The sequence below is a fragment of the Castor canadensis genome, chromosome 14 (assembly GCF_047511655.1).
Source record: "Castor canadensis chromosome 14, mCasCan1.hap1v2, whole genome shotgun sequence".
NCBI classification, from domain to species: domain Eukaryota; kingdom Metazoa; phylum Chordata; class Mammalia; order Rodentia; family Castoridae; genus Castor; species Castor canadensis.
The window spans coordinates 72,793,100-72,820,429 of NC_133399.1; the positions used below are offsets into that span (position 1 = coordinate 72,793,100).

The 27,330-nt window shown below is 37.7% G+C and overlaps 1 protein-coding gene across 1 annotated transcript; it reads left to right on the forward strand.

The window, feature by feature from the left end:
* Window positions 1–1,433: 1,433 nt before the first annotated feature.
* On the forward strand, window positions 1,434–22,142 carry LOC109696322 (disintegrin and metalloproteinase domain-containing protein 25-like). Its single transcript, XM_074053319.1, is given in 6 exon segments — window positions 1,434–1,524; window positions 19,855–20,318; window positions 20,321–21,384; window positions 21,386–21,460; window positions 21,462–21,792; window positions 21,876–22,142. Coding segments are annotated over 6 exon segments (2,292 nt in total).
* The last annotated feature ends 5,188 nt before the right edge of the window (window positions 22,143–27,330 follow it).

Genomic DNA, 27,330 nt, shown 5'->3' on the forward strand with positions numbered 1-27,330 from the left:
GGTAATTCTACTCAGTTAACAAAACAAAAACAAAAGACATTGTCTGAGTAAAAATAAATAAATAAAATGTCCACCCATGAAAACCCCATTGGAGGGACCCTTTTGTTTTTTTCTTGTCTATTACTGCCACTACAGTTAAAGTAGCAGAGATTGCTCCTTGGATCCACCACATTCGAGTCAATCCAGCTTCTCTCCAATGGAAGTGCATCCCTGATCCAGCTTCACAGTATAAGATCACCTTCCAGAACCTGAGTGCCCTCCCTTGGCAGGACTCTGCTTCCCAGCAAACAACAGGAGACCAAGAACGGTGGGATGACAGTCCTGCTCTAATCATCCCCGAAATCTGACTAGTCTACACATGGCAGAAGCTTGAGGGGTCAACTCTCCAGTGGGACAAACGGGCTGTTTTCACACCAGTTATCTCACTATAATGCATTGTCACCCCTTGTCTCTATCTGCTGCTGTAGTTCTCACCCTAGTGTTCGCCATCAGCTTGGCAGAAACTGCCCCTGCTGATTGGTCTTAAGGTGAAAGGGTTTATTTGCTCTCTTCTATCTCTTTTGAGCAGGATGAATAATTACTATTTATTGTTACTGATCTGTTTTAACAAAGGACAAAATACACAGCCCTCCTTCACAAGGGGAAAGCTGCCCCTAACTGCACCATGGCACCTGTAACCCTGTAAATTTCACTGTATTTAAGCCATCTGATTGGACACGGGGAAAAATAATTAAAAGGGTCAAGACCCTTTTAATTATTAGACCCTTTGAGAGTCTGATACACCTCAAATTAGTAACTGTTACCCATAGCAAGTTTTTCACTCCTTTTATAAGGAGATGAGGAGTGAGCTTTCCATTTCTACTGAAGCTAAAAACTTGGTCCTCTCACTGGGTGAGTCTATCCCAGACACTAAATGTCACTTCATGCTATGTTTGTAGAGGGACCAACATGGGAAACCACTGGGCTTGGGAAAAAGATGACAAATGGCCTCCTGAGTAAATCATCCAGTACTACGTCCTGCCACTTGAGCAAAAGACAGTCCTGGGGCTATCACACCCCTATGTATATGCTCAACCGCATTATCAGACTGCAGGCTGTTAAAATTGTAACTAAAAAAACTGCAAGAACCCTCAATTTGCTGACAAAACAAAGCACTAAGATGCACAATGCCAGCTATCAAAAATTCTTGGCTTTAGACTATTTGCTTGCTTCTGAGGAAGATGTTTGTAAAAAATTTAACCTAAACAACTGCTGCTTACAAATTAATAATAAAAAAGGTTATAAAAAGTGATCACAGACAAAATGAAAAAGTTTGCCCATGTCCCCGTCCAGACTTGGAGAGGATGGGATCCCAATGACCTGTTTGGAGGGTGGTTTTCTGCCTTAGGTGGATTCAAAACTTTGATAGGGGCGATGGGCCTAATCCTAGGACCATGCTTACTACTGCCCTGCCTGGTCCCCCTGGTACTGCAGTCTATCAGGACTATTATGGAGGCCGTTATAAAAAGGAAAACGGCCTCACATGTAATGATGCTATGGAAATACAAACCCCTAGATCAAGATGATGCTCTTTGACCCTAGGTGGGTCTGAGCATCAAAGAGGGGAATAATGTAGCAGGGAGGAGGATAAGAAGAAAGCTAAGTAGGCCTGAGTTCTGATAAGGTAGCAGGGGGAAGGGATGGCATAGCAGAGAGATAAAACCTAAAGAATTCAAAGGTGATGAAGGTCACATAGCTCTAGGGATGGAAGGGCACTAAACTACTAGGCTAAAGTAGCCTATAGACTTGCATATAACCACATATGGGTTAAACCTTGTTTTTTAATTTTATTGCCTCTGTAAGCTGTTTGCAAGGGTATATAAGGTGAGACCCTTTTGTTCTCGGGGCTCAGCCTCTGGACACGAGTCTCCTGAGTCTGTGCTGTCACAGTAAAATGTTGCTTCCTGCTAATTCCCTTAGAGTCTCATATCTCAGCTAGCAATTTCCAGCAACAGTACAACTAAACCCACTGCTCTGGAAAAAGCAAGCATAAAATCTTGGTAGTGTTCATGTGTTTTTAATTTGGCAAGAACACAAAATTTAAGAACTATGAAGACATAACTTCCTCCACCTAGATTTCAAAGGATGAAATGGACAGACTTGGGGCACCTTTGTGCCAAGAGTGGAGCCACTACTGTGAGTCTCAAGTATGGCAATGTCTAGGAGGGCCACAAGAACATGGTCACCCTCAAGACTCCAGAGCTGTAGTGCATACAGCATGAGTCTACACGGGTGCAGGCACCAGGATTCATCCCAGGAAGAACTGAAGTATGGGCTGAACCCAACAAAACCATGGGCACTGGGCACTGCAAGGCTGTGTGACAACTTCCAACGTATTAACATGCACTGGGGCCTCACTGTGCACAGAAAACAGACCTGGAGTCAGTGGAGAGCATTCTTTTTTAAAAATTCACTTATTCATATGTGCATACGTTGTTTGGGCCGTCTCTTGCCCCTGTCTGCACCCCGTCCTTCTCCCTCCTACCTGTCTCACTTCCAGGCAGAACTGTTCTGCTCTGGAGAGCATTCTTTAGCTTTCAGTCATGTCATTTTTCTTTCTTATTGGTTTTTGGAATTCCTTGAGGGCAACTACTCCGTTTCTTTTGCTTATTTCTTCCTTTTTGTACAGGAATAGCTAAAATATGGCTGTCCCACCTTTGTATTTTAGCAGCAGACAACTTGCTTAATTTCACAGACTTACACCAGAGCAAATTTGCACAAAGATGAATTGTTCCTGGAGTTTCACTCACGTGTGGCTCAGATAAGAATCTGGGCTTCGGACTTTTGAATTGAGAAGGGAATGTGTTAAGACAGTGAGGATATGGAGATGGAATAAAAGCATCTTGTTGTGAAAGACTGGAGTTCATGATAGATAGAATGGTATGATTTAAATGCTCCTTCAAAAAACTCATATTGAAATTTAATTGCCAATGTATAGATACAAGAAGGTCAAGAGTTTAAAAGGTGTTTAGGCCACAGGGACTCCCACCTTATGATGAATTAAGATATTTTCTTGGAAGTGGATTAGTTTTCACAGGACTGACTTTTATATAAATGCAAGCTCTCTACCTTTTATTTCCCCTCACTTGTCCTTTCACCTTCTGCCATGGGATAGTGCACCACAAAGGTCTTCACCAGATGTGGTCCCCTCAAGTTTGGACTTCCAAGCCTCCAAAACTATGAACAATAAATTTATTTTCTTTATAAGTTACCTGGTCTATCATAGCCTGACTTTCTAGTAGAAAATAGACTAACACAATAGTAAGAAAAAAGAAAAGTATGATCCTTTATTAGTGAATTTAATAAAAGAAGGTAAGAAACAAGAAAGTGTAAAATAGTGTTAAAATGATTCCTACGGTAGAGGAAGTAGAGTGGAACAAAGCCAGTAGAACACATAAAAACAATCTGAATTACTATATCTTTTTTTAACCTATTAAATTCATATTTGCATACAATGTTTGGGTCATTTCTCCCCCTTTCCCCCACCCCCTTCCTTACCCCCCCATCCCCTCCTTCTCCTCCTCAACCCCTCACTACCTGGCAGAAACCATTTTGCCCTTATCTCTAATTTTGTTGAAGAGAGAGTATAAGCAATAATAGGAAGGACTAAGGGTTTTTGCTAGTTGAGATAAGGATAGCTATACAGGAAGTTGACTCACATTGATTTCCTGTGCATGTGTGTTACCTTCTAGGTTAATTCTTCTTGATCTAAACTTTTCTCTAGTTCCTCGTCCCCTTCTTCTATTGGCCTCAGTTGCTTTAAAGTATCTGCTTTAGTTTCTCTGCATTGAGGGCAACAAATGCTATCTAGATTTTTAGGTGTCTTACCTATCCTCATACCTCCCTTGTGTGCTCTCTCTTTATCATGTAATCAAAGTCCAATTCCCTTGTTGTGTTTGCCCTTGATCTAATGTCCACATATGAGGGAGAACATACAATTTTTGTCTTTTGGGACAGGCTAACCTCACTCAGAATGATGTTCTCCAATTCCATCCATTTACCTGTGAATGATAACATTTCCTTCTTCTTCATGGCTGCATAAAATTCCATTGTGTATAAATACCACATTTTCCATTCGTCAGTAGTAGGGCATCTTGGCTGTTTCCATAACTTGGCTATTATGAATAGTGCTGCAATAAACATGGGTGTGCAGATGCCTCTGGAGTAACTTGTGTCACATTCTTTTGGGTATATCCCCAAGAGTGATATTGCTGGATCATGTGGTAGATCAATGTTTAGCCTTTTTACTATATCTTAAAATAAGAGAAAAATGCACAAAATACAAGAAAGGATGGAGCATATCCTTAGTGAATTGGAAACTATGCAGCTGGTATTTAGAACTAAAAGTTATACAGTGCCAGACTCAATACATGAGATGGACAATTGGCTGGACCAATAAGTCTGTAGTTACTTAACTGGAAGACAGTCCAGTGGAAATCTCCCCACAGGGAAGCACTCAGAAAAGAAAGCATAGCAAGAAGAAAGTAAGAAGTATATGAAATAAATGAAGAATAATATTCCTAATATTAGAGTACCAGAGAAAGCAAAACAAGAGAATTGAATAGAAATAATATTCTAACAGGTGTTTGTCAGCAAATTCTTTTTAATGTTTATTTTTATTAATTAATTCTAATTGTACAGATTAGTGTATTTTTCTGTGTCATTTTCATACCCACATAAATTCTTGCTGTGTTCAAATCCACCCTCCCTAATACTATTTCTTGCCATCCCTTCTATTCTCTCTTGCCAGGGTCCCCTTTCCCTTTTTTCAGATTGTCATTTCTTTTTCTTTTCTTTCTTTTCATTTTTTAAAGATTTCATCAATGTGAGTCAATGCCCTGTATAGCCATCCTTATCTCAACCAGCAAAAACCCTTGTCCCTTCCTGTTATTGCTTATACTCTCTCTACAACAAAATTAGAAATAAGGGCAAAATAGTTTCTGCAGGGTATTGGCGGGGGGAGGGAGGGGGCGGAGTGGGTGGTAAGGGAGGGGGTGGGGGCAGGGGTGAGAAATGAACCAAGCATTGTACGCACATATGAATAATAAAAGAAAAAAAATGAAAAGGAAAAAAAAAGATTTCATATACTAAACATGGATATGCTTCTTTTTCTGTGTTTGACAAACTTTGTTTAACATGATGATCTCCATTTCCTTCCATTTTCCTGTAAATGACATGATTTTACTACTCTTTATGGCTAAATAATACTCCATTCTGTATATATAATATTTTCTTTATGAATTCATGTACTGATGGGAACATAAATTGATTCCATAATGTCTCTGTTTTGAATAATGAAATGATAAGATTAGGGATATGGGTATCTCTTTTGTACACTGACTTCATTTCCTTCAGGAATATCCATAGGAGTGGTATAGCAGGGTCCTATGGTAGTTCTAGTTTTAGTTTCTAGATGATCCTCTATACTATTTTCCGTAATGTCTACACTACTTTATATTCATATCCACATAGTTAAAGTATTCATTACCCCATGTAGAGACAGTTTGCTATTTTTTGTTTTTTAGATAATATCCATTGCGACTGGGGAGAGATGAAATCACAGTAGTTTTGATTTGCATTTCCCCGTGGTCAAAGATGTTTAACATTTTTTCATATTGTTATTGGACCTTTTTGTTTCTTTTAAGAGCTCTATTCAGATTATTTAACCACTTATTGATTCAATTACTTGTGGTGAGGTTTTTTTTGTTCATATGTGCATAAATGTTTGGGTCATTTCTCTTCCCTCCCCCAACTTCCACCCTTACCACCCCCCAACCTCTGTCTCCCCCCCACCCCCTCAATACCCAGCAGAAACTATTTTGCCCTTATCTCTAATTTTGTTGAAGAGAGAGTATAAGCAATAATAGGAAGGAACAAGGGTTTTTACTAGTTGAGATAAGGATAGCTATACAGGGCATTGACTCACATTGATTTCCTGTGCGTGGGTGTTACCTTCTAGGTTAATTCTTCTTGATCTAACCTTTTCTCTAGTTCCTGGTCCCCTTCTCCTATTGGCCTCAGTTGCTTTAAAGTATCTGCTTTAGTTTCTCTGCATTGAGGGCAACAAATGCTATCTAGATTTTTAGGTGTCTTACCTATCCTCATACCTCCCTTGTGTGCTCTCGCTTTATCATGTGATCAAAGTCCAATTCCCTTGTTGTGTTTGCCCTTGATCTAATGTCCACATATGAGAGAGAACATACAATTTTTGGTCTTTTTGGTCAGGCTAACCTCACTCAGAATGATGTTCTCCAATTCCATCCATTTACCTGTGAATGATAACATTTTGTTCTTCTTCATGGATGCATGAAATTCCATTGTGTATAAATACCACATTTTCTTAATCCATTCATCAGTAGTAGGGCATTTGGCTGTTTCCATAACTTGGCTATTGTGAATAGTGCTGTGATAAACATGGGTGTGCAGGTGCCTCTGGAGTAACCTGTGTCACATTCTTTTGGGTATATCCCCAAGAGTGGTATTGCTGAATCAAATGGTAGATCAATGTTTAGCTTTTTAAGTAGCCTTCAAATTTTTTTCCAGAGTGGTTGTACTAGTTTATATTCCCACCAGCAGTGTAAGAGGGTTCCTTTTTCCCCGCATCCTCGCCAACACCTGTTGTTAGTGGTGTTGTTAATGATGGCTATTCTAACAGGGGTGAGGTGGAATCTTAGTGTGGTTTTAATTTGCATTTCCGTTATTGCTTGAGATGGTGAGCATTTTTTCATGTTTTTTTGGTCATTTGAATTTCTTCTTTTGAGAAATTTCTGTTTACTTCACTTGCCCATTTCTTTCTTGGTTCATTAGTTTTGGGAGAATTTAGTTTTTTAAGTTCCCTATATATTTTGGTTATCAGTCCTTTCTGTAATGTGTAGCAGGCAAATATTTTCTCCCACTCTGTGGGTATTCTCTTCAGTTTAGAGACCATTTCTTTTGATTTACAGAAACTTTATAGTTTTTTGAAGTCTCATTTATCTATGCTATCTCTTAGTTGCTGTGCTGCTGGGGTTCCATTGAGAAAGTTCTTACCTATACCTACTAACTGCCTAGTATTTTCTACTATTTCCTGTACCAACTTTAGAGTTTGGGGTCTGATATTAAGATCCTCAATCCATTTTGAGTTAATATTGGTATAGGGTGATATACATGGATCTAGTTTCAGTTTTCTGCAGACTGCTAACCAGTTTTCCCAACAGTTTTTGTTGAAGAGGCTATCTTTTCTCCATCGTATATTTTTAGCTCCTTTGTCAAGATAAGATGGTTATAGTTGTGTGGCTTCATATCTGACTCCTCTATTCTGTTCCACAGGTCTTCATGTCTGTATTGTGCCAGTACCATGCTGTTTTTATTGTTATTGCTTTGTAACATAGTTTGAAGTTTGGTATCATGATACCTCCAGCATTGTTCTACTGACAGAGTATTGCCTTGGCTATTCGTGGCCTTTTGTGTTTCCATATAAATTTAACGGTAGATTTTTCAATCTCTTTAATGAATGTCCTTGGAATTTTGATGGGAATTGCATTAAACATGTAGATTACTTTTGTTAGTATAGAAATTTTTACTAAGTTGATTCTACCAATCCATGAGCATGGGAGATCTCTCCACTTTCTATAGTCTTCCTCAATCTCTTTCTTCAGAAATTTATAGTTTTACTTGTAGAGGTCGTTCACATCCTTTGTTAGGTTTACACCTAGGTATTTGAGGTTTTTGAGGCTAATGTAAATGGAATTGTTTTCATATATTATTTCTCAGTTTGTTCCTTATTAGTGTATAGAAATGCTAATGATTTTTCTATGTTGACTTTATATGCTGCTACCTTGCTATAGCTATAGATGTTGTCTAGGAGCTTTTGAGTACAGTTTTTTTGGTCTTTAAAGTATAGGATCATGTCATCTGCAAATAGGGATATTTTGACAGTTTCTTTACCTGTTTGTGTTCCTTTTATTCCTTCTTCTTGCCTAATTGCTCTGGCTAGGAATTCCAGTACTATGTTGAATAGGAGTGGAGATAGTGGGCATCCTTGTCTGGTTCCTGATTTTAGAGGGAATGGTTTTAATTTTTCTCCGTTAAGTATAATGCTGGCTGTAGATTTGTCATATATAGCTTTTATAATGTTGAGGTACTTTCCTTCTATTCCTAGTTTTCTTAGAGCTTTTATCATGAAATGATGTTGAATCTTATCAAAGCCTTTTTCTGCATCTATTGAGATGGTCAAGTGTTTTTTGTCTTTGCTTCTGTTAATGTGGTTTATTACGATTGATTTTCGTATGTTGAACCACCCCTGCATTCCTGTTATGAAGCTTACCTGGTCATGGTGAATGATCTCTTTGATGTGTTGTTGAATTTGGTTTGCCATTATTTTACTGAGGATTTTTGCATCAATGTTCATTAAGGAGATTGGCCTATAGTTCTCCTTTTTGGAGGTGTCTTTGCCTGGTTTTGGGATAAGTGTAATACTGGCTTCATAAAATGTGTTTGGCAGTTTTCCTTCCCTTTCTATTTCATGGAACAGTTTAAGGAGGGTTGGTATCAGTTCTTCTTTAAAGGTCTGATAGAATTCAGCAGAGAATCCATCAGGTCCTGGACTTTTCTTTCTGGGGAGACTCTTGATTGCTGCTTCAATTTAATTTTGTGTCATAGGTCTATTCAGGTGATTAGTATCCTCCTGGTTCAGTTTTGGATGATCATATGTATCTAGAAATCTGTTCATTTCTTTAAGATTTTTAAATTTATTTGAATATAGGTTCTCGAAGTAGTCTCTGATGATTTCCTGGACTTCCATGGTGTTTGTTGTTATCTCCCCTTTTGCATTCCTGATTTACTAATTTGGGTTTTGTTCTTTCCTCATTTTAGTCATGTTTGCCAGGGATCTCTCGATCTAGTTTATTTTTTCAAAGAACCAACTTTTTGTTCCATTAATTCTTTGTATGGCTTTTTTGGATTCTATTTCATTGATTTCAGCTCTTATTTTTATTATTTCTCTCCTTCTATTTGTTTTGGGATTTGCTTGTTCTTGTTTTTTTAGGAGTTTGAGATGTATCATTAGGTCATTGATTTGGGATCTTTCAATCTTTTTAATATATGCGCTCATGGCTATAAACTTTCCTCTCAGGACTGACTGCCTTTGCTGTGTCCCATAGGTTCCGGTAGGTTGTGTTTTCATTTTCATTGACTTCCAGGAACTTTTTAATTTCCTCTTTTATTTCATCAGTGACCCATTGTTCGTAAAGCAATGAGTTATTCAGTTTCCAGCTGTTTGCATGTTTTTTGTCTTTACTTTTGTTGTTGAGTTCTAGTTTTATTGCATTGTGATCAGACAGAATGCATGGTATAATTTCTATTTTCTTATATTTGCTGAGGCTTGCTTTGTGCCCTAGGATATGATCTATTTTGGAGAAGGTTCCATGGGCTGCTGAGAAGATTGTATATTGTGTAGAAGTTGGATGAAATATTCTGTAGACATCAACTAGGTCCATTTGATCTATTGCATATTTTAGATCTTGGATTTCTTTATTGATTTTTTTGTTTGGATGACCTATCTATTGATTTTAATAGGGTGTTAAAGTCTCCCACGGCCATTGTGTTGGAGTTAATATTTCTTTTTAGGTCTTTCAGGGTATGTTTGATGAAATTGGGTGTGTTGACATTGGGTGCATACAGATTGATGAGTATTATTTCCTTTGGTCTATTTCCCCTTTTATTAGTATGGAATGTCCTTCTTTATCTCATTTGATCAATGTAGGTTTGAAGTCTACTTTGTCAGAGATAAGTATTGCTACTCCTGCCTGTTTTCAGGGGCCATTGGCTTGGTAAATCTTCTTCCAGCCTTTCATCCTAAGCCTATGCTTATTTCTGTCGGTGAGATGGGTCTTCTGTAAGCAACAAATTTTCAGGTCTTCCTTTTTAATCCATTTCATCAAATGGTGCCTTTTGATGGGGGATTTAAGTCCATTAACATTAAGTGTTAGTACTGATAGGTATGTGGTGATTCCTGTCATTTAGTTGTCTTAGTTGTTTGAAGGTTTGATTGTGTGTACCTAAGTTGAGGTTACTCTCTACTTTCTTGCTTTTTCTTTTCCTGTAGTTTGGTGCTGCCTGTCCTTTCATGGTTATGTGGGTTTCACTTTCTGTGTGCAGAATCCCTTGAAGAATGTTTTTAGTGTGGCTTTGTGGTCACATATTGTTTTAGTTTCTGCTTATCATGGAAGACTTTTATTGCTCCATCTATTTTGAATGATAGTTTTGCTGGGTAGGTATCCTGGGGTTGAATTTATTTTCATTCAGTGCCCAGAAGATCTCGCCCCATGCTCTTCTTGCTTTTAATGTTTCTGTTGAGAAGTCTGCTGTGATTTTGATGGGTTTACCTTTGTATGTTATTTGTTTTTTCTCTCTTACAGCCTTCAATATTCATTCCCTAGTTTCTCAACTTGTTGTTTTAATGATATATGCTGTGGGGTAGCTCTATTTTGATCTGGTCTGTTTGGTGTTCTGGAGGCCTCTTGCATCTGTATGGGAATAGATTTCTCTAGATTTGGGAAATTTTCTGTTATTATTTTGTTGAATATATTACACATTCCGCTTGCTTGCACCTTCTCCTTCTTCAATGCCCATGACTCTCAGGTTTGGTCTTTTGATGGAGTTGGTGAGTTCTTGCATTTTCTTTTCATAGGTCTTGAGTTGTTTAACTAATAGTTCTTCAGTTTTTCCTTTAATTACCATTTCATATTCGAGTTCTGAGATTCTGTCTTCTGTTTGTTGTATTCTGTTGGATTGGCCTTCCATTTTGTTTTGCAATTCTGTTTCATTCTTTTTTCTGAGGTTTTCCATATCCTGGGTCATTTCTTCTTTAATGTTGTCTATTTTTGTCCTGAGTTCATTTATATCTTTATTAATTGTGTTTTTTGTTTTTCTTTGGTGTTTATACAGTGCTTCTATGGTTTCCTTTATTTCTTCTTGTGTTTTTTCAAATTCTCTATTTTTGTTGTCTTGGAATTTCTTGAGTGTCTCCTGTACATTTTGGTTGACCATATCCAGTATCATCTCTATAAAATTCTCATTGAGTACCTGTAGTGTGTCTTCTATTAAATTATTCTTGTGGGCTTCATTGGGTTCTTTGGCATAGTCTGGATCTGAGTTTCTGTCTTCTTCATTCTCCTCTGGTTCCTGTACTAATTTTTTGCTGTGGGGAAACTGGTTTCCCTGTTTTTTCTGTCTTCCCATCATTGCCCTTGGTGTTGTTATTGTCCCTGTACGTGTGCAATTAAGTATTTTGTAACTTGTAATAATAAAAATGGTGATATTTAGAATGGAAGGGGAGGGGAGATTGAAAGCAAAGAAGTTAAAGAAAAAGGGGAAAACAAACAAACACATGGAAAAAACAAAACAAACAAACAACAAAAGTTTCAAAGATATAAACAGGGAGAGATAGTGTACTAATCAATGGTAAGCTAAACAGGCATTAGAGAGACAGAGAGAGGATTGAAAATAAAAAACAATAATAATAAAAATAAAAAATAAATAAATGAAAAAAAAATCTCCAAGTTCAAATGCAATAAAGTTTCAGTCTTAATAAATTTGTTGTTCATCCCTCAGCCTCCAATCCTGAGATGGTGTCTCAGAAGTAGTTCTGTTGTTGTGTTATCAAAGGGGAGAAAAACTAAAACAAAACAAAATAAAATAGCACAAAACAAAACAAAAAAACCCCACATAGTGTCCCAAGTTCAAATGCAATACAGTTTCAGTAAGTTTTTCAGCATGTAGGTGTAGTTCAGTTGTCTCATCAAAGGAAGAAAGAAAAAAAAAAGAAGAGAGTCTGGAGACAGGTTTGTGAATGTCTTTCTGAGGCTGTGGCTCACCTGCCCACTGCTGTCAGCCTGCTGTTGCTGGAGGCTTTATTTATGCAGATATCAGGAGTGAGCTTAACACCCACCTAGCCCCACAGGCTTTGTTTACTCAAGTTCTCCTGGGCACAACTGCCACTGCTACAAGCTTTCCCCTTTCCAAGCACACTGGGGGAGGTGACACTGCACCAGCTTTCTCAGGGCCACGTGTTTATTTACAGTTCACATGGGAAGTGGGCCTTCATCCTCTCCTGTGGAGTTTTCCTCCCACCATCACTTTTATAAGCTTTCCAGCTCCTGATTGCTGGGTGTGTGCCACTGCTCCTGCCTTCTCCAGCTGGCTTTTTGTGAAGGATTTCCACTCCCCACCCCTTTGGCACTCAGGGCACCCCACCCTCTTTGCTACATGTCTTTTTTGTTGTTATTGCTTATTATTCAGTTTCTCTTTTTTCCCTGGGTGGGGGTCGGTCTGTCCAGGTGGGTATGCTGATCTGGCCCAGGATTGTCTGCGGGGGGTACTGCATACTGCTTAACTCACCTTGTGGTCTGTGTCTTCCCAAGCCATCTGGGTGCTGCTGTCTGGCAGCAGCTTGGGAGCCCTCCTGGTTTCTCTGTTTAATATGAAGTGGAGATGCTATGCACAGGCTGGAGGTGTGGAGGAATAAAGTTTTGCCTCTTCTTGGTGGTTTTTCCTGTAAGGTGTATCTCCAGCATCTCTCCAAGATTTTACTTTAGGAGGCACGCTTTCTGTTTCCTCCCTCTAGCCACCATCTTGGAATCCAACCTTGTGGTAAGTTTTTTAAAACTTTTTTTAGTTGGGTTCCCCCATCCCTCTGAGGCAGGATCTCATGTGTCCTGTCCCAGGCTAACCTAGATATCATTATCCTCCTGCCTCAGACTCTCGAGTTCTGGGATTACATTGCATGTCTGGCTATATTCCAGATACTAATCTATTAGATGAACAGGTGGCAAAGACTTAATCCCATTCTGTAAGCTGTCTCTTCACTGTTCAATGTTTGCTGTGAAGAAGCTTTTTAAGGTGATGTAATTCTAATTATCAATTATTGCCTTTATTTCAGGAAATCTTTGCCTGTACCAATATCTTGAAGTGCTTCCCCTGTGTTTTCTGCCAGTGTTTTCAAAGTTTTAGACCTGCATTAAGATCTTTGATACAATTGAAGTTGATTTTTTTATTGGGTGAGAGGAAAGAATCTAGTTTCACTCTTGTCTATGCAGTTTCCCACCACCATTTGTTAGAAAGACTTTTTTTTTTTGAGCCTTAACCTTGAGCCACTCCACCAGCCCTATTTTTGTGAAGGTTTTTCAAAATAGGGTCTTGTGGAACAATTTGCTCTTGCATAGTCCTCCTGATCTCTGCCTCCTGAGTAGCTAGGATTGCAGGAGTGAGCCACCGGCACCCTGCCATGTAGAAAAAGACTCTTTTCTACAACCTGCAAGTAATTTCTGCTAATTGGTAGAAGGACTTTGACCCATTGTTTTGTGCTCTATTACATATTTTGCAAATATATTGTTAACTTTTTCCTTCTTTCTTTTTGCAGCTTGTACCCTCCCTTATAATGAATGTTCTGGTTTGCTATTCTTTCTTCTACTTGGTCAAATCTTCTGCTGGTCTCTTTTATGAACTTTTAAATTCTGGTGACTATACTTTTCATTTTTTTGCCATAATTTGTATGCATTTACAGATCTTCAGAGTGGTTTTTTTTATAACTTGGTTTGTTCAGAAGTTGTTCTTAACAATCTTGATCTGGTGAGGAGTTCATTTATTAATTCTTCCTTTTTGTGAATGCCCTGGGATTTTCTACTTATGTAACCATGCTGTTTGCAAAGAGAGATAATCCTAATTTTTCCATTCCAATTTGGATGGTTTCATTTTTATTTGTTTTCTTATTAGCATATATTAACTGTACAAAGTAAAGGCTTTCATTGTGATATTTTCATACATGCGTAAAAGGTACTCTGATCATATTCATCCCCTCTATTACTCTTTCTTATCCCTCTTTGTCTTCTCTTCCTTTTTAAAAATGATTTTAAAAACACTTTCTAATGTGCTTCAGTCATATTCACCCAACATCTTGTCTCCTTTCCTTTCCCACTGGTTCTCCAATCCCAAACAGTCCCCCTTTTACATTCATGTCCTTTTTTTTAAGATCTAGATTCTTCACATGAGTGAAAACATATTTGTCTGAATCTAGCCCACTTCATTTAATAAAATGATCCCCAGTTCCATTTATTTCCCTCAAATGACATAATTTCATTCTTCATTATGACTGAGTAATGCTCTATTGTGTATTTATACCACATTTTACTGATGCATTCATCTGTTGATAGGCCCTTATGCTGATTCTATAACTTGGCTCTTGGGAATAGTGCTGCAATACATGTAAGCATGCAAGATATTTCTGTTCTATGCTAATTTACATTCCTTTGGGTATATATGCCTAGGAGTAATATGGCAGGATAATATGGTAGTTATATTTTTAGTGTTTTGAGGAGTCTTCATTCTGATTTCCATAGTGCCTTCAGAAATTTGCACCAGCAAGGTAAAGGGTTCCTTTCTTCCCCACCTCCTTGCTGGCATTTCTTGTTTATCTCCTTGATGATAGTCATTTTGACTGGAGTGAGGTGGAATCTCAATGATAGTTTGATTTACATTTCCTTTATGTCTAAGGATTGAATATTGCTGCATGTATTTCTTGGCCTTCTGAACTTCTTCTGAGAACTGTCTGTTCAATTCATTACCCATTTATTAACTGGGTTATTTGTTCTTTTGGTGTTTATTTTGTGAGTTCTTTGTATATTCTGGGTATTAATCCTTTATTCAATAAATAGCTTGTACAGATTTTATTCAATTCTGTGTATTGTCTTTTCACTCTGGTAATTTTTTTCCTTTGAGGTATAGTTGCTTTTTAATTTGTTGTAATTCAATTTGTAATTTCTTCCTATTGTTTCTTGAGCATTTATAGTCCTTGTCAGAAAGTATTGCCTATACCTATGTTTCAAAGTGTTTTCCCTATATTTTACTCTACTAGTTTCAAAACTATACTCGTATCCTAAAAAGTAAACTTGAAGCTAAAATTAGTCAAAAGAGACAAAGGAGTTTGCCATATATTAATAAAGGGAACAATCTGACAAGAAGATATAATGATTATAAATTTATATACACAAAATGGTGGTTCACCCAATTTCATAAAAGAAACACTATTTGGCTCAAAGAGCCAAATATGTCTAGATACAATAACACTGAATGACTTCAATATACCACTCTCATCAATAGCTTATCTAAACAAAAAGCAACAAAGAAACTTTGGAGTTAAACTGCATCAAGATTGAAAGAACTTAACAGACATCCAAATATTCCACTCAACAACTGTAGAATGCATATTCCTTCTGTACAAATATTGGATGAAATGCCTTTGAATTGTCAGTGGATCCTTGAAAAAATTGGGGAGGAAAATTAAAAATTCCTAGAATCAAATGTAAACAAAAACACAACATACTATATCTTGTGGGATGTAGACAAGACAGTGTTAAGAGGAAAAATTTATAGTTTTGAGTGCATGTACTAAAAAATTACAAATATCTCAAATAACCTAATGATGTACCTCAAGATCTTAGAAAAACAAGAATAATCCAAACTCAAAATTAATAGCCAGAAAGAAATAATAAAGATCACAGTGAAAATTAATGAAATGGAGACTAAAACAACAATGCGAAGAATCAATGAAACTAAAAGTTGGTTCTTTAAAAAGATAAACGAGATTGAAAGACCCTTTATAAAACTAACCAAAAGAAAGAGAACAAATAAAATTAGAGCTAAAATGGGAGATATTACCACAGATATGAATAAAATTCAGAGAATTGTAAATGATTATGTTGAAAACCCATATTCCAATAAATTGGAAACCTAGAAGAAATAGATACATTTTAGGCAGGTATGACCTATCAAAATTGAACCAATTTAGATAGTGCAAACAGAATGGGAGTAAGGAAGTGAGAGTTATTCATATTGAACAGTCATTGTATCACATTAAATCAGAGTAAGGAACTCAGGCTTACTCCTATTTATGAGGAGTAAATAGAAATAAGGTTTGATTAGAATGGTGGAGGGACAGTAGGGAGAAGTCTTAGCCAGTTGCCAAATTCTGTAAACTGAGAGGCTCTTGTTGCTAGGCAACTAAATCTAGAACTTAATCCAATAAAAGACAATTGAAGGAATGAATTTATATTTATCTGTTATGTGAAATCTCAAGTAAAATCTGTGCTCATGAGGTGGTTGCTGCGCATGAATCATGAAATGTGTTTTCATTAGAAAGAATGGTGGGACTCATTACTTTATCTGTTGGTAAGTCATTCAAGAGTTCAAAGGATAGAAGTACAGATAATTAATACATGCTGAAGACACACACACACACACACACACACACACACACACTCAACACACATACCAGGATTCTTTGAAATCCCCAGCCCGTGGGGAGGACTATGCCCTTTATTATTTTCTATTTTACAGTATTTATTTGGTTAGGAGCCTCTAAACTCTATGACTCTAATGAGTCATTTCCCACAGTTTGGAAAACACTGAATTAAACTCTAAATTAGAGAGTCAGAGGGTAGGTGATACTTAGGCTACTGACATTGATGAATTTGATGAAGCTGTGGGGAGAAGAAAACATACCAGTAAGAGATGGTGTATGACAGTGAACTTTGACACTTCTGTACTATTTTGGAACTATACCACTTTATGAATGAAAATGTTACATACTCTCAAGAGCTGTGTCCTCTGGAGTCATTGAATAAAATAACGTAACGAGCACAAAGACAGTCTGACTCAAATATTCATTCAAGTTTGTTTTCCTGTGACCTACTAGTAAGACAAGGTTTTAGGAATAAATTCTGATGGATTTGTTTTGCTTAAGTTCACTCTCAACACTGTTATATCATAAATAAATAATCTTTTTGCATTACAAAAATGTTAATACTCCAAAGTTATAAGAATCAAAATGTATCAGGACAGACATAAACAGTGAATTTGTATGTCAGAATATTACTAACAATTTTGAGAAGATTTCCTCAAAAATTACTTTTATGGGTCATACTTTCTTCTGTGGACTCTTGACATTATGTAAAGTTAAATCTCCTCTTTATTTAAATATTTTACCCAAGCAATCAAGGAACTTGTGTTAAAGATGAGTATAATATTCAGCCTTAAAAAGTCTCTTGTCATTTATGTACAATGACAAAGCAAAGACTAAACAAATATCCAACCCTGTATTAAACAAACACTAAATAAAGAATTCTTGGTTTTACAACTTAAACTACCAAGATTGAAATTCAATGATAATAACTATAAAAAAACAAGGATAATGTCAACTAATTAGTTGAGTGTCCTATGCATTCTTGAGAAAATCAGAAAGGTAAGAAACAATGTGGAAAATGAGACATTATTCAAAACATGGGAATGTTTTAAATGAATATGTGGTCACAACTTCAGTCTTTAGTCTGAGCTATTAAGTTAAATGACCCCAATTTTGTGTGTTTTCCTCCTTAGCCATCCCTCTGAAAAGATTCTGTGACAAACAGAATCTAGCATTACTCTAAATTAAATTGAGCAGTTTAGTCACCAGTAGTTGAACTGATGTTGTCTAGAGCATCACTTTGGGGACAATAGGCGCAATAAGAACTTGAAAAGTGGGAAAACCTGAAGAGAAAAACTATAGAGTCTTCTATGTCTTATACTTTAAATATAAAAGTCGTGGTTCACAAATGTATGAGTTAGGATAGTAGAAGGTAACAATATGACATAGGGAATGAATATATGTTGATGGCTAACTATCTCTGAAAGTGAGTTGTAACAATAAAATCAAACAAACACATCCTTGCAAAACCCACTGTTGGAGAAGAAAGTAGAAGACACCGAAATCAAATACAGTTTGTGTGTGATTGATTGGGAGGATGATGAAAGATTAAAGAGGAGAGGTGAACAGTGGTGTAAATATAGCTGTCAGTTCTGTGGTTTAGAAGTGGCCATGGCAATGAAAACAAGTTATGAGTGATCATCTGGTTTCTATGACTGATGAGAATTCTGAGAGTGGAATATGTCCCCTCTGATGGTCTTCACATTGCATAGATAAAAGTTTTGTGATATTATTCAGAAAAAAGATCTTCGTGAAAGAAGAGCTAATGGAGAAGTGATTTTTGTTACTTTTCATGAAAGGAAGATTCCATAGAATCAAGATAAAAGAAAATTTAAGATGAAATGGATCCTGGGTCTACAAGATAATAGGTGCTAAGTCTGGCATCCTTCAATTCTGTGTTCTCTACTTTGGGAAATGGTGTTTGACAGTGTGTTTTAGAAGAGATTTCACTTTCCTCCCTTGTTGTTTTTCCCTAACAGTCTAGGAGTTCTTAATCTCAGTCCTTTGATCTCATCGCTTTAATGATTTCATGAGCCCTAGGATACTTCTAATGGGTTAACAAAAATAGACATTTTAAATGTAAAATATTCAATGCAAGTTTACAGATTCTTGAAATGGATCTTCATATTAAACACTCTATATAAACTGGAGATCATTGTTATTTAGTCCTGTACTCAAGTATGTGTCCCAAGTGTATCTACATATCACTCACTTTTACTACTATTTCGCTCGAAAACAAAGCAACTAATCAATATTGTAAGTCAGGCACTATCCTACTACCAGATTTCTCATTTTCACAAATGATAGTACATTTGTATAATTGAGACAAAAATTTTGGTATTTATATTTTTATGTGAGCTGTGTCAATGTAATTTTATTTCTGAAATAAACCCTTTTGAAAGTTGACATTAGGAGTTAGTTACATTAGAATGCTAAAGTGCCCCATAAAACAGCATTACCTTTTCTGGAACTTTCCTCCCTCTTTGCTTGATTTCTTTTTCATTACTGAAGGCATTTTGTTTTGCTTTCTGAATTCTTCTATTTCCATCTTTTACTTTCCCAACTAGCTTGATTTCCTTTCATTTTGTATGGCCAGAAGTTTTGAGAAATGGTGTTTTTCTTATGAATATAATCAAATGTAAATACCTTTGAGTAGCATCAATCTGTCACCAGGGTAGCCCTCTTCCAATTCTAATATTGTTTATTTTACTGAAGAAAAATCCATTATATAAGATTTTAATATTTTGAAGGGTATTTGATGCTTTGACACTTTGGAATTTCACAGGATTGGAGGAGGGGATAGGACAAATAATGATTTCAGGTATGAAATTACATTTTAAGAACCATAAGAAAAAATAAGTGTGAACATATACATATATCCTTACTAATAGTATTAAATAATTTTACATTTGAAATTGAAACTGAGAAGTATTGGTATGAATTTCAAATTCATAGGTATAAATAAAAGTACATCATCAAAACAAGATGTATGATCACGTTTCTAGTAGGACTCTTTTGTTTTAAATATCCATTGGAACAGTATATTCCAGTATATTTAAAGAACAAAATAATGAGTCCATGTGTCCTTCATCTAAGTTAAGAAATTGTCCACCTGTGCCCAAAGTATTCTTTGCACACCATAGTCTGGCTCTGTTACACACAAAATAAAGAGCAAACCCAGTGGACTAGATCAAGTTATGTTTTGGCCTAAATGCTAATCCATTTTAACCTATAACCCACTTTTCCTGCACCCTGGCCTGGTCAAAATTTATCCACACTGATCTCTGCTATTCTTTTAATTTTTCTTTTAGTTCTACTACTCTGAAGAATTGACTCAACAGAAGACAGACTACTAGAGGTCAGAGCTACATACAAACAAGAATAAGGGAGGAGACAGGCTAGCACTGCCTCATGCTCTCCCCTCCTTTGCCCATGATGTCTGTGGGTGAGGCCCTGGTACACCTGAGGATCACTCACCAGCTCTAGGTGGGTGTATTACCCATTTCTTTCTGAATGGTCCCAATCTGCCCATGCTCAAGACCACATCTGCCCAGAAGTGGTGATACCCTTGAGGGTAACTGGCACTAGTAGAGGCATGAAGAGTCCAGGCTGGCTCTCCTACAGCCTCCACTTTGGGGGACAGGGACATTTTGTCCACATGAAGGCCAAGAAGCTTTTGGTATCCAGACATCTCTCTGAGTTCACCTACACAGATCAGGGCGCTCTTCTCAAGGACCAGCCTTATGTGCAAAATGACTGCTATTATCATGGTTATGTGGAAGGGGACCCAGAATCCCTGGTTGCTCTTAGCACCTGTTTTGGGGGCTGTCAAGGAACACTACAGATAAATGATATGCTCTATGAAATCAAGCCCAAGAGCCTTTCTGACACATTTGAACATCTAGTTTATAAGATGGTCACTGATGAGACAGAAATCCACCCCAGAAGATGTGCATTAACGGAAGAAGAAATAGCACGACAACTGAAGCTTTAAGGGCATGATGAATCCATTTTGATTTATCAAAAAGTGGCTGTGAGGGCTGCTGGACCCACACACGGTTTATTGAACCGGTGTTGGTTGTAGACCATGAATGTTTCCTTCATTGGCAAAATAATACATCAAAAGTGCTACAGGAATTATTCATCATTCTCAACGAAATAAATTTAGTTTTTGTTTCAGTAGATGTTGATGTTGCTTTACTTGGACTTGAGATCTGGAATAAAGGAAACCTCATGCCAGTAGAAAAAATAAATGCTGTCCTGCGAGAATTTTGCAAGTGGAAGAGAGCAAACCTTAATAATCGCATAGCACATGATGTAGCACATCTTTTCACAAAGCGTTGTTTTGAAAAATATCTTGGCTTAGTTTATAAGAGCACTGTGTGTAATCCCACTTTTAATTGTGGAGTTGATAGTCTATTGGGAGATGACTTCCACAACATAGGACATATTGTGGCACATGAGATTGGTCATAATCTGGGTGTGGATCATGATGAACTTGGTCCATGTACCTGTGGGCAGGAAGCATGTGTAATGGCAGAAACAAATAATCTCTCTACCAAGTTCAGCAACTGCAGTTATTCTGTATTGGTGACAATTGCTGCAACAAAAAGCTGTATACTCAGTGCACCTAACATCGTGGACATCTTGCCATTGAAGCACTATGGGAATGGCATGGTTGAAGATGGGGAGGAGTGTGACTGTGGATCCCTAAAACTGTGTACATTTGATCCATGTTGTCAGCTAAGCTGCACTCTAAAATCTGGTGCCTGCTGTGCTTCTGGGCTTTGTTGCAAAGATTGCCAATTCATGCTATCAGGCACAGTGTGTAGAGAAAAGAACAGTGAATGTGACCTTCCTGAATGGTGTAATGGAAATTCATCAAACTGTTCAGAAGATGTATATCTGCAAGACAGGATCCCTTGCCTGGGCATGGGCTACTGCTATGAAAAGAGATGTAATAACCATGATGAGCAGTGCAGGCAGACTTTTGGCATTAATGCCAGGAGTGCATCTCGGAGTTGCTATATGGAAATGAACACCAGAGGTGACCGTTTTGGTAACTGCGGAATACATAAAGTGTAATAGCTCAGATATCCTCTGTGGGAGAATTCAGTGTGAGAACGTAACAGCAATTCCCTTTCTAAGAACATTCTACTGTGCATCAAACTCACTTGAATGGTGTCACCTTCTGGGGTACCAACTACCATTGGGTGATGACTATTCCTGATGTTGGTGAAGTGAAAGATGGCACAGAGGGTGATCAAGAATATGTGTGCACGAACAGGAAGTGTGTTAACAAGTCAGTTTGGACAAGTGATTGTTCTCCAAATACTTGCAACATGAAAGGGATCTGCAACAATAAACATCACTGCCATTGCAACTTTGGGTGGGATCCACCCAACTGCCTCATGAGTAGTTCTGGAGGTAGTGTTGACAGTGGCCCTCCTCCTGGGAAATACGTTATACAAAAGAAAGTGAAAAAGAGAATTATCTGATACCAGTATGTCTGATTAGTTTTTGTATTTTATTACTCTGTTTTTTAATTCTGCTTTGGAAGGGGAAAAAAGCATCACCTAAGCAAGAAGAGCAAAATGTTCAAAGTTCATCTGAGAAAGAAGATCGCAATGTTCAAACTGTTCCTAAGAAAGAAGAGCTTCATGTTCACATCTCTCCTCAGGGAGAAACTCTGAATTCTCAATCTGCAACTTTGTCAGGAGACATTAATAGTCAAACTTCATCTAAGACAGAACATCTCATTGATCAAATTTCACCTGAGACAGAAGAGCAACATGTTAGAACTTCAGAAAATGATCCCAAGTTGTAATGAAATTTCTCATTCATTACTTGTTAGTTTACTGGCAGTAACTGTTTATCCATGTGTCAGAATTCACTGACAGAAAGTCCCAGAAATCTATGATATTTCAGGATTATAATTATACACCATTAAAAAATAAGTCCTAGCATATTACCCTGATTAATTTTATTAATCAATGTATTGATTTGCTTTTTTTTTCTTTTTCTTTTATTATTCATATGTGCATACAAGGCTTGGGTCATTTCTCCCCCCTGCCCCCACCCCCTCCCTTACCACCCACTCCGCCCCCTCCCTCTCCCCCCCTCAATACCCAGCAGAAACTATTTTGCCCTTATTTCTAATTTTGTTATAGAGAGAATATAAGCTATAATAGGAAGGAACAAGGGTTTTTGCTGGTTGAGATAAGGATAGCTATACAGGGCATTGACTCACATTGATTTCCTGTGCGTGGGTGTTACCTTCTAGGTTAATTCTTTTTGATCTAATCTTTTCTCTAGTTCCTGTTCCCCTTTTCCTGTTGGCCTCAGTTGTTTTTAAGGAATCTGCTTTAGTTCCTCTGCGTTAAGGGCAACAAATGCTAGCTAGTTTTTTAGGTGTCTTACCTATCCTCACCCCTCCCTTGTGTGCTCTCGCTTTTATCGTGTGCTCATAGTCCAATCCCCTTGTTGTGTTTGCCCTTGATCTAATGTTCACATATGAGGGAGAACATACGATTTTTGGTTTTTTGAGCCAGGCTAACATCGCTCAGAATGATGTTCTCCAATTCCATCCATTTACCAGCGAATGATAACATTTCGTTCTTCTTCGTGGCTGCATAAAATTCCATTGTGTATAGATACCACATTTTCTTAATCCATTCGTCAGTGCTGGGGCATCTTGGCTGTTTCCATAACTTGGCTATTGTGAATAGTGCCGCAATAAACATGGATGTGCAGGTGCCTCTGGAGTAACAGTCTTTTGGGTATATCCCCAAGAGTGGTATTGCTGGATCAAATGGTAGATCGATGTCCAGCTTTTTAAGAAGCCTCCAAATTTTTTTCCAGAGTGGTTGTACTAGTCTACATTCCCACCAACAGTGTAAGAGGGTTCCTTTTTCCCCGCATCCTCGCCAACACCTGTTGTTGGTGGTGTTGCTGATGATGGCTATTCTAACAGGGGTGAGGTGGATATTGGTTTGCTTTTAATGAAAATCAGACTTTTGCATTTCTTTTTTTAAAAATTTTTAAATTTTTTGCTATTGTTGTGCTGTGTGAGATACATTGCAGCATTTACAAAGGTTCTTATGATGTATTAAATATATCATACTTGAATTCACCTCATCCACTGCTCTCTTTCATTCCTTCCTCTCCTAGTTCCTGGAGCAGTTTCATAGGTGTCATTTTTGCATTTATGTACATGTGTATCCATTATTTCCACCATATTCACACTCCTACCCCTTTCCCTACAACCTCCCCCATCCTGCCAGTGCTAATCCCCCACCCCATCCCCCGGCAGAACCTGTTCTGCCCTCTTCTCTGATTTTCTAGAAGAAAAAACATTATACATAATTAGAGAAACATGGCATTTTTTGCTAGTTTGGGAAAAATATAGCTACACAGGGGGATTCCTTGGGGTGTTTCCATGCATTATAATTATAATCCCAATTGTCGCCTTCCCTAGTCCCTTTCCCCTGGTGGCCCTGGCCCTGGCCCATGAGCATAGAAATGAATATTTCTATATTCATTCCTATACAGTGAACACATCAACATATTCAAGTCTTTGGTTTCCTTCTCTTGCCCTGTCCTTCCCATGTGTGGCTTCTTTGTGGGAACTGTGTCCCATAATATTGCTGCATTTGTTATAGGTTTATAATCTGCATATGAGAGTGAACATGCAGCTTTTGGACTTCTAAGCCTGACTAACTTCACTTAAGAGGAAGTTCTCCAGTTCCATCCATTTACCTGTGGATAACAAAATTTCATTCTTCCTTGTGACTGAGTAAAATTTCATTGTGTGTAATACCACATTTTCTTAATCTATTCATCAGTAGTGGGGCATCTTGGCTGTTTCCATAGCTTAGCTATTGTGAATAGTGCTGCAATAAACATGGGTGTGCAGGTGCCTTTGTAGTAACCTGAGTCACATTCCTTCAGGTATATTGCTAAGACCGGTATTGCTGGATCATATGAAAGATCTATTTTTAGTTTTCTAAGGAAACTCCATATTGTTTTCCATAGTAATTGTACTAGCTTACATTCCCACAAGCAGTATATGAGGGTTCCTTTACAGAGCAGTAGAGTTAGACATGAGACATTTGGGGACTTATAATTCATCATTATTTTTCCCCATCACGGTTGCCAAATTTGAGGGCTTGAAGGATACTGCTGAGCTAGTCTGAAATTTCTTAAAGGTATATTTTCAGGAAATAATATTTTGAACAAGGAAATAGTAAAGGGTATATACAAATATACATACACTTTCTCCATTAGGACACTTGCTTGATTTTCAACTTGTATTTGGTAAGAAGCTAGAGAGTTACACTGTGAACCTTTGGATGAAGACCTCAGAGCTGAGGATATAGAGTAATATACACTTCTAACTGGAAGTCCACAAAGCTGAGGATATAGAGTAATATATACTTCTAACCGGAAGTCCGCAGAGCCTTGTGTCCAAGCAACACAGTGTAAGTAATGGAGTATTAGTCTATGATTTACTAAGACCTCATTCGTCTCCCACCTAGCTCAATCATGAACAATTTAGGTAATTAGGTCTTTAGTCTATCTTTCTAACAGAGGAAATAGGGAAGAATCTCTAGCAGAGCCACCTGAAGATTCTGTAATTGTTTTTGTACTCATTGACATGCATATAATAAAATGATAATATTAGCATACATGCTGTTATGGCTTGAATAAACCCTCAAAAACTAATTGAAATTTAATTGTCAATGTAAGCCTACTGGGAAGGGTGGTTTATAAGAAGTCTTTCAGCAGGAAATTAATAATACATTAAGACCATTATCATGAGAGTGGCCTAGTTTTCACAGGACTGGTGTTATAGGACCAATGTATGACTTTTTGCCCTTCTACCAACCACCAAGGAATAATGCTCCTGAAGGCCCTGAAGACATGCATACGTTCAGTCTTGGACTTCCCAGTATCCAGAACAGTGACCAATAAATTTATTTTCTTAATAAATTACCTAGAATGTGGTATTTGTTATAATAACAGAAATCAGAATAAGAAAACAATTAGTACAATGAAGTTACCAATGCTGATTGATACAAGAAATACTTGAAAATGTAGAAGCAACTCTGGAAGTAGGTAATAGACAGAAGCTAGAATAATTTCATGAGTGGGCTATGAGGAGTTCACTGGAGAGGACTCAGAAGAAAAACCTATGAAAAAGTCTGCACTTCTTTTAGATTACTTAAATGCTATGGACACTGTAGGTCATTGTGATGAGGTCACATGACAATGAGGAACAAGGTATTGGAAACTGGAGGAAAGGCTACTCTTGAGGTACAGTTGCAAAGAGGTTCACTGAACTGTGTCAATACCCTAGGACTTTGAGGAAGGCAGAAGTTAGAGTGACAAACTTGGATATGTTTAGAATAAATAGCTAAACCACAAAGCATTAAAGATGTTTTGCATGGCTGTTTAGGGCCACATAAGAAGGGTTATTTAAAGATGGAATTTATAATTTAACAGAAACACAGGGGAAATTTCTGAAAACCTAACAGCTTAGCAATGTAAAGAGTTAAAATGACATTACAGAAAGAATACTAGGGTGTGTCCAAACAATGCTTGGTGGAGATATTAGAGTGAATTGACAAGATCGAGGTTATATTGATAAAGCCAACAGTACAAATAACCAGAAAGTTTCTGAGATGTTAGAGATTGGTGTTTCTATCAGAGGTTCAGAATATTAGGGTCTTGATGACAAAAAAGAGATTGCTCCCCAGGGCCACCTGCTTTTTGAATTATAATGCAGTGCTCCTTGGATACACCTATTGTGCCTTAATCATCCCTAAGTGTGACTTGACCCACCACTCCAGAATGTGGCAACAGCAAATACTGGCAGCGTCCATGTGGTATTAAGTTTGCAGGAATGCAGATTTTAGGAATTATGAGGACATAACTTCCAACCCAAGAAGTCAAAGCATGTAATGGACAGACTGGGAGTGTATGGAGAGACTCGTCCTAGGGGTATAGCCACAACTGGGCCTCTACTAGGGCAATGCCCAGTGGAGTCACAGGAGCAGGGCCACCCTTAAGACCCCAAAAGTATAGAACACCCACCATCTATGACTAGCCTGGGAGGGTAAAGGTCAAGAGAATCCAACCAGATAGAACTGAAGTGTGAGCCAAGTTCAGCAGAACCATGGGAACTTGGCTATTAAAGGCCGTGTGGTCAATTTCCCAAAGGATTAATATGTGCTAGGGTCTCAGTAGGCATAGAAATGGGAACATGGAATCAAAACAGAGTATTTTCTCGCTTTAGGACTTGATATTATTTGCCCTGTTTGGTTTTGACTTGCTTGTTGCAGTTACTCTATTCTTGTTTATTATTTCTTCCCTTTGGTTTGGCCCAGGAATAGCGACCCCATGCATGTCTCACCTTTGTATTTTAGCAGTAGATAACTTGTTTACTTTCAAAGGCTCACAACTAGAGTGCATTTGCCCAAAGATGAATCATTTCTGGTCTCACTGACACCAGACTCACTTGCACTTGAGACTCTCTGGACTTTGGAATTGTGAATTGATGAGAGAATTAAGACCTTTGTGGCCATTCAGTTGGAATGAAAGCATCTTCCTGAGAAAGACATTGGTTTAGTTGGGTAGAATGGTATGGATTCACCATCCCCTCAAAAATCCATGTTGAATTTTAATTGCTAGTGTAATGGTATTTTGAAGTAAGGCCTTTAAAGTAGGTGTGTAAGTCACATCATAAGGGCTCCGCACTTATGATGATTAAGGTTGTATTTATGGGGACAGGTAAGTTGTCACAGTACTAGTTTTCTTATGAAAGCAAGATTGCACTCTGTCTCTTATGTGCCTTCTCATTCCTTCCACCTTGCACATGGGATGATGTCTCACAAAGGCCCATACAAAAGGTGACCCCTCAGTGGGACTTTTCAGTCCCACTTATTGCTCTCAGATTATTTTCAATAAGAGCAATAAGATCATTTTCTTTATAAGTTAGCCAGTATCTAGTGTTC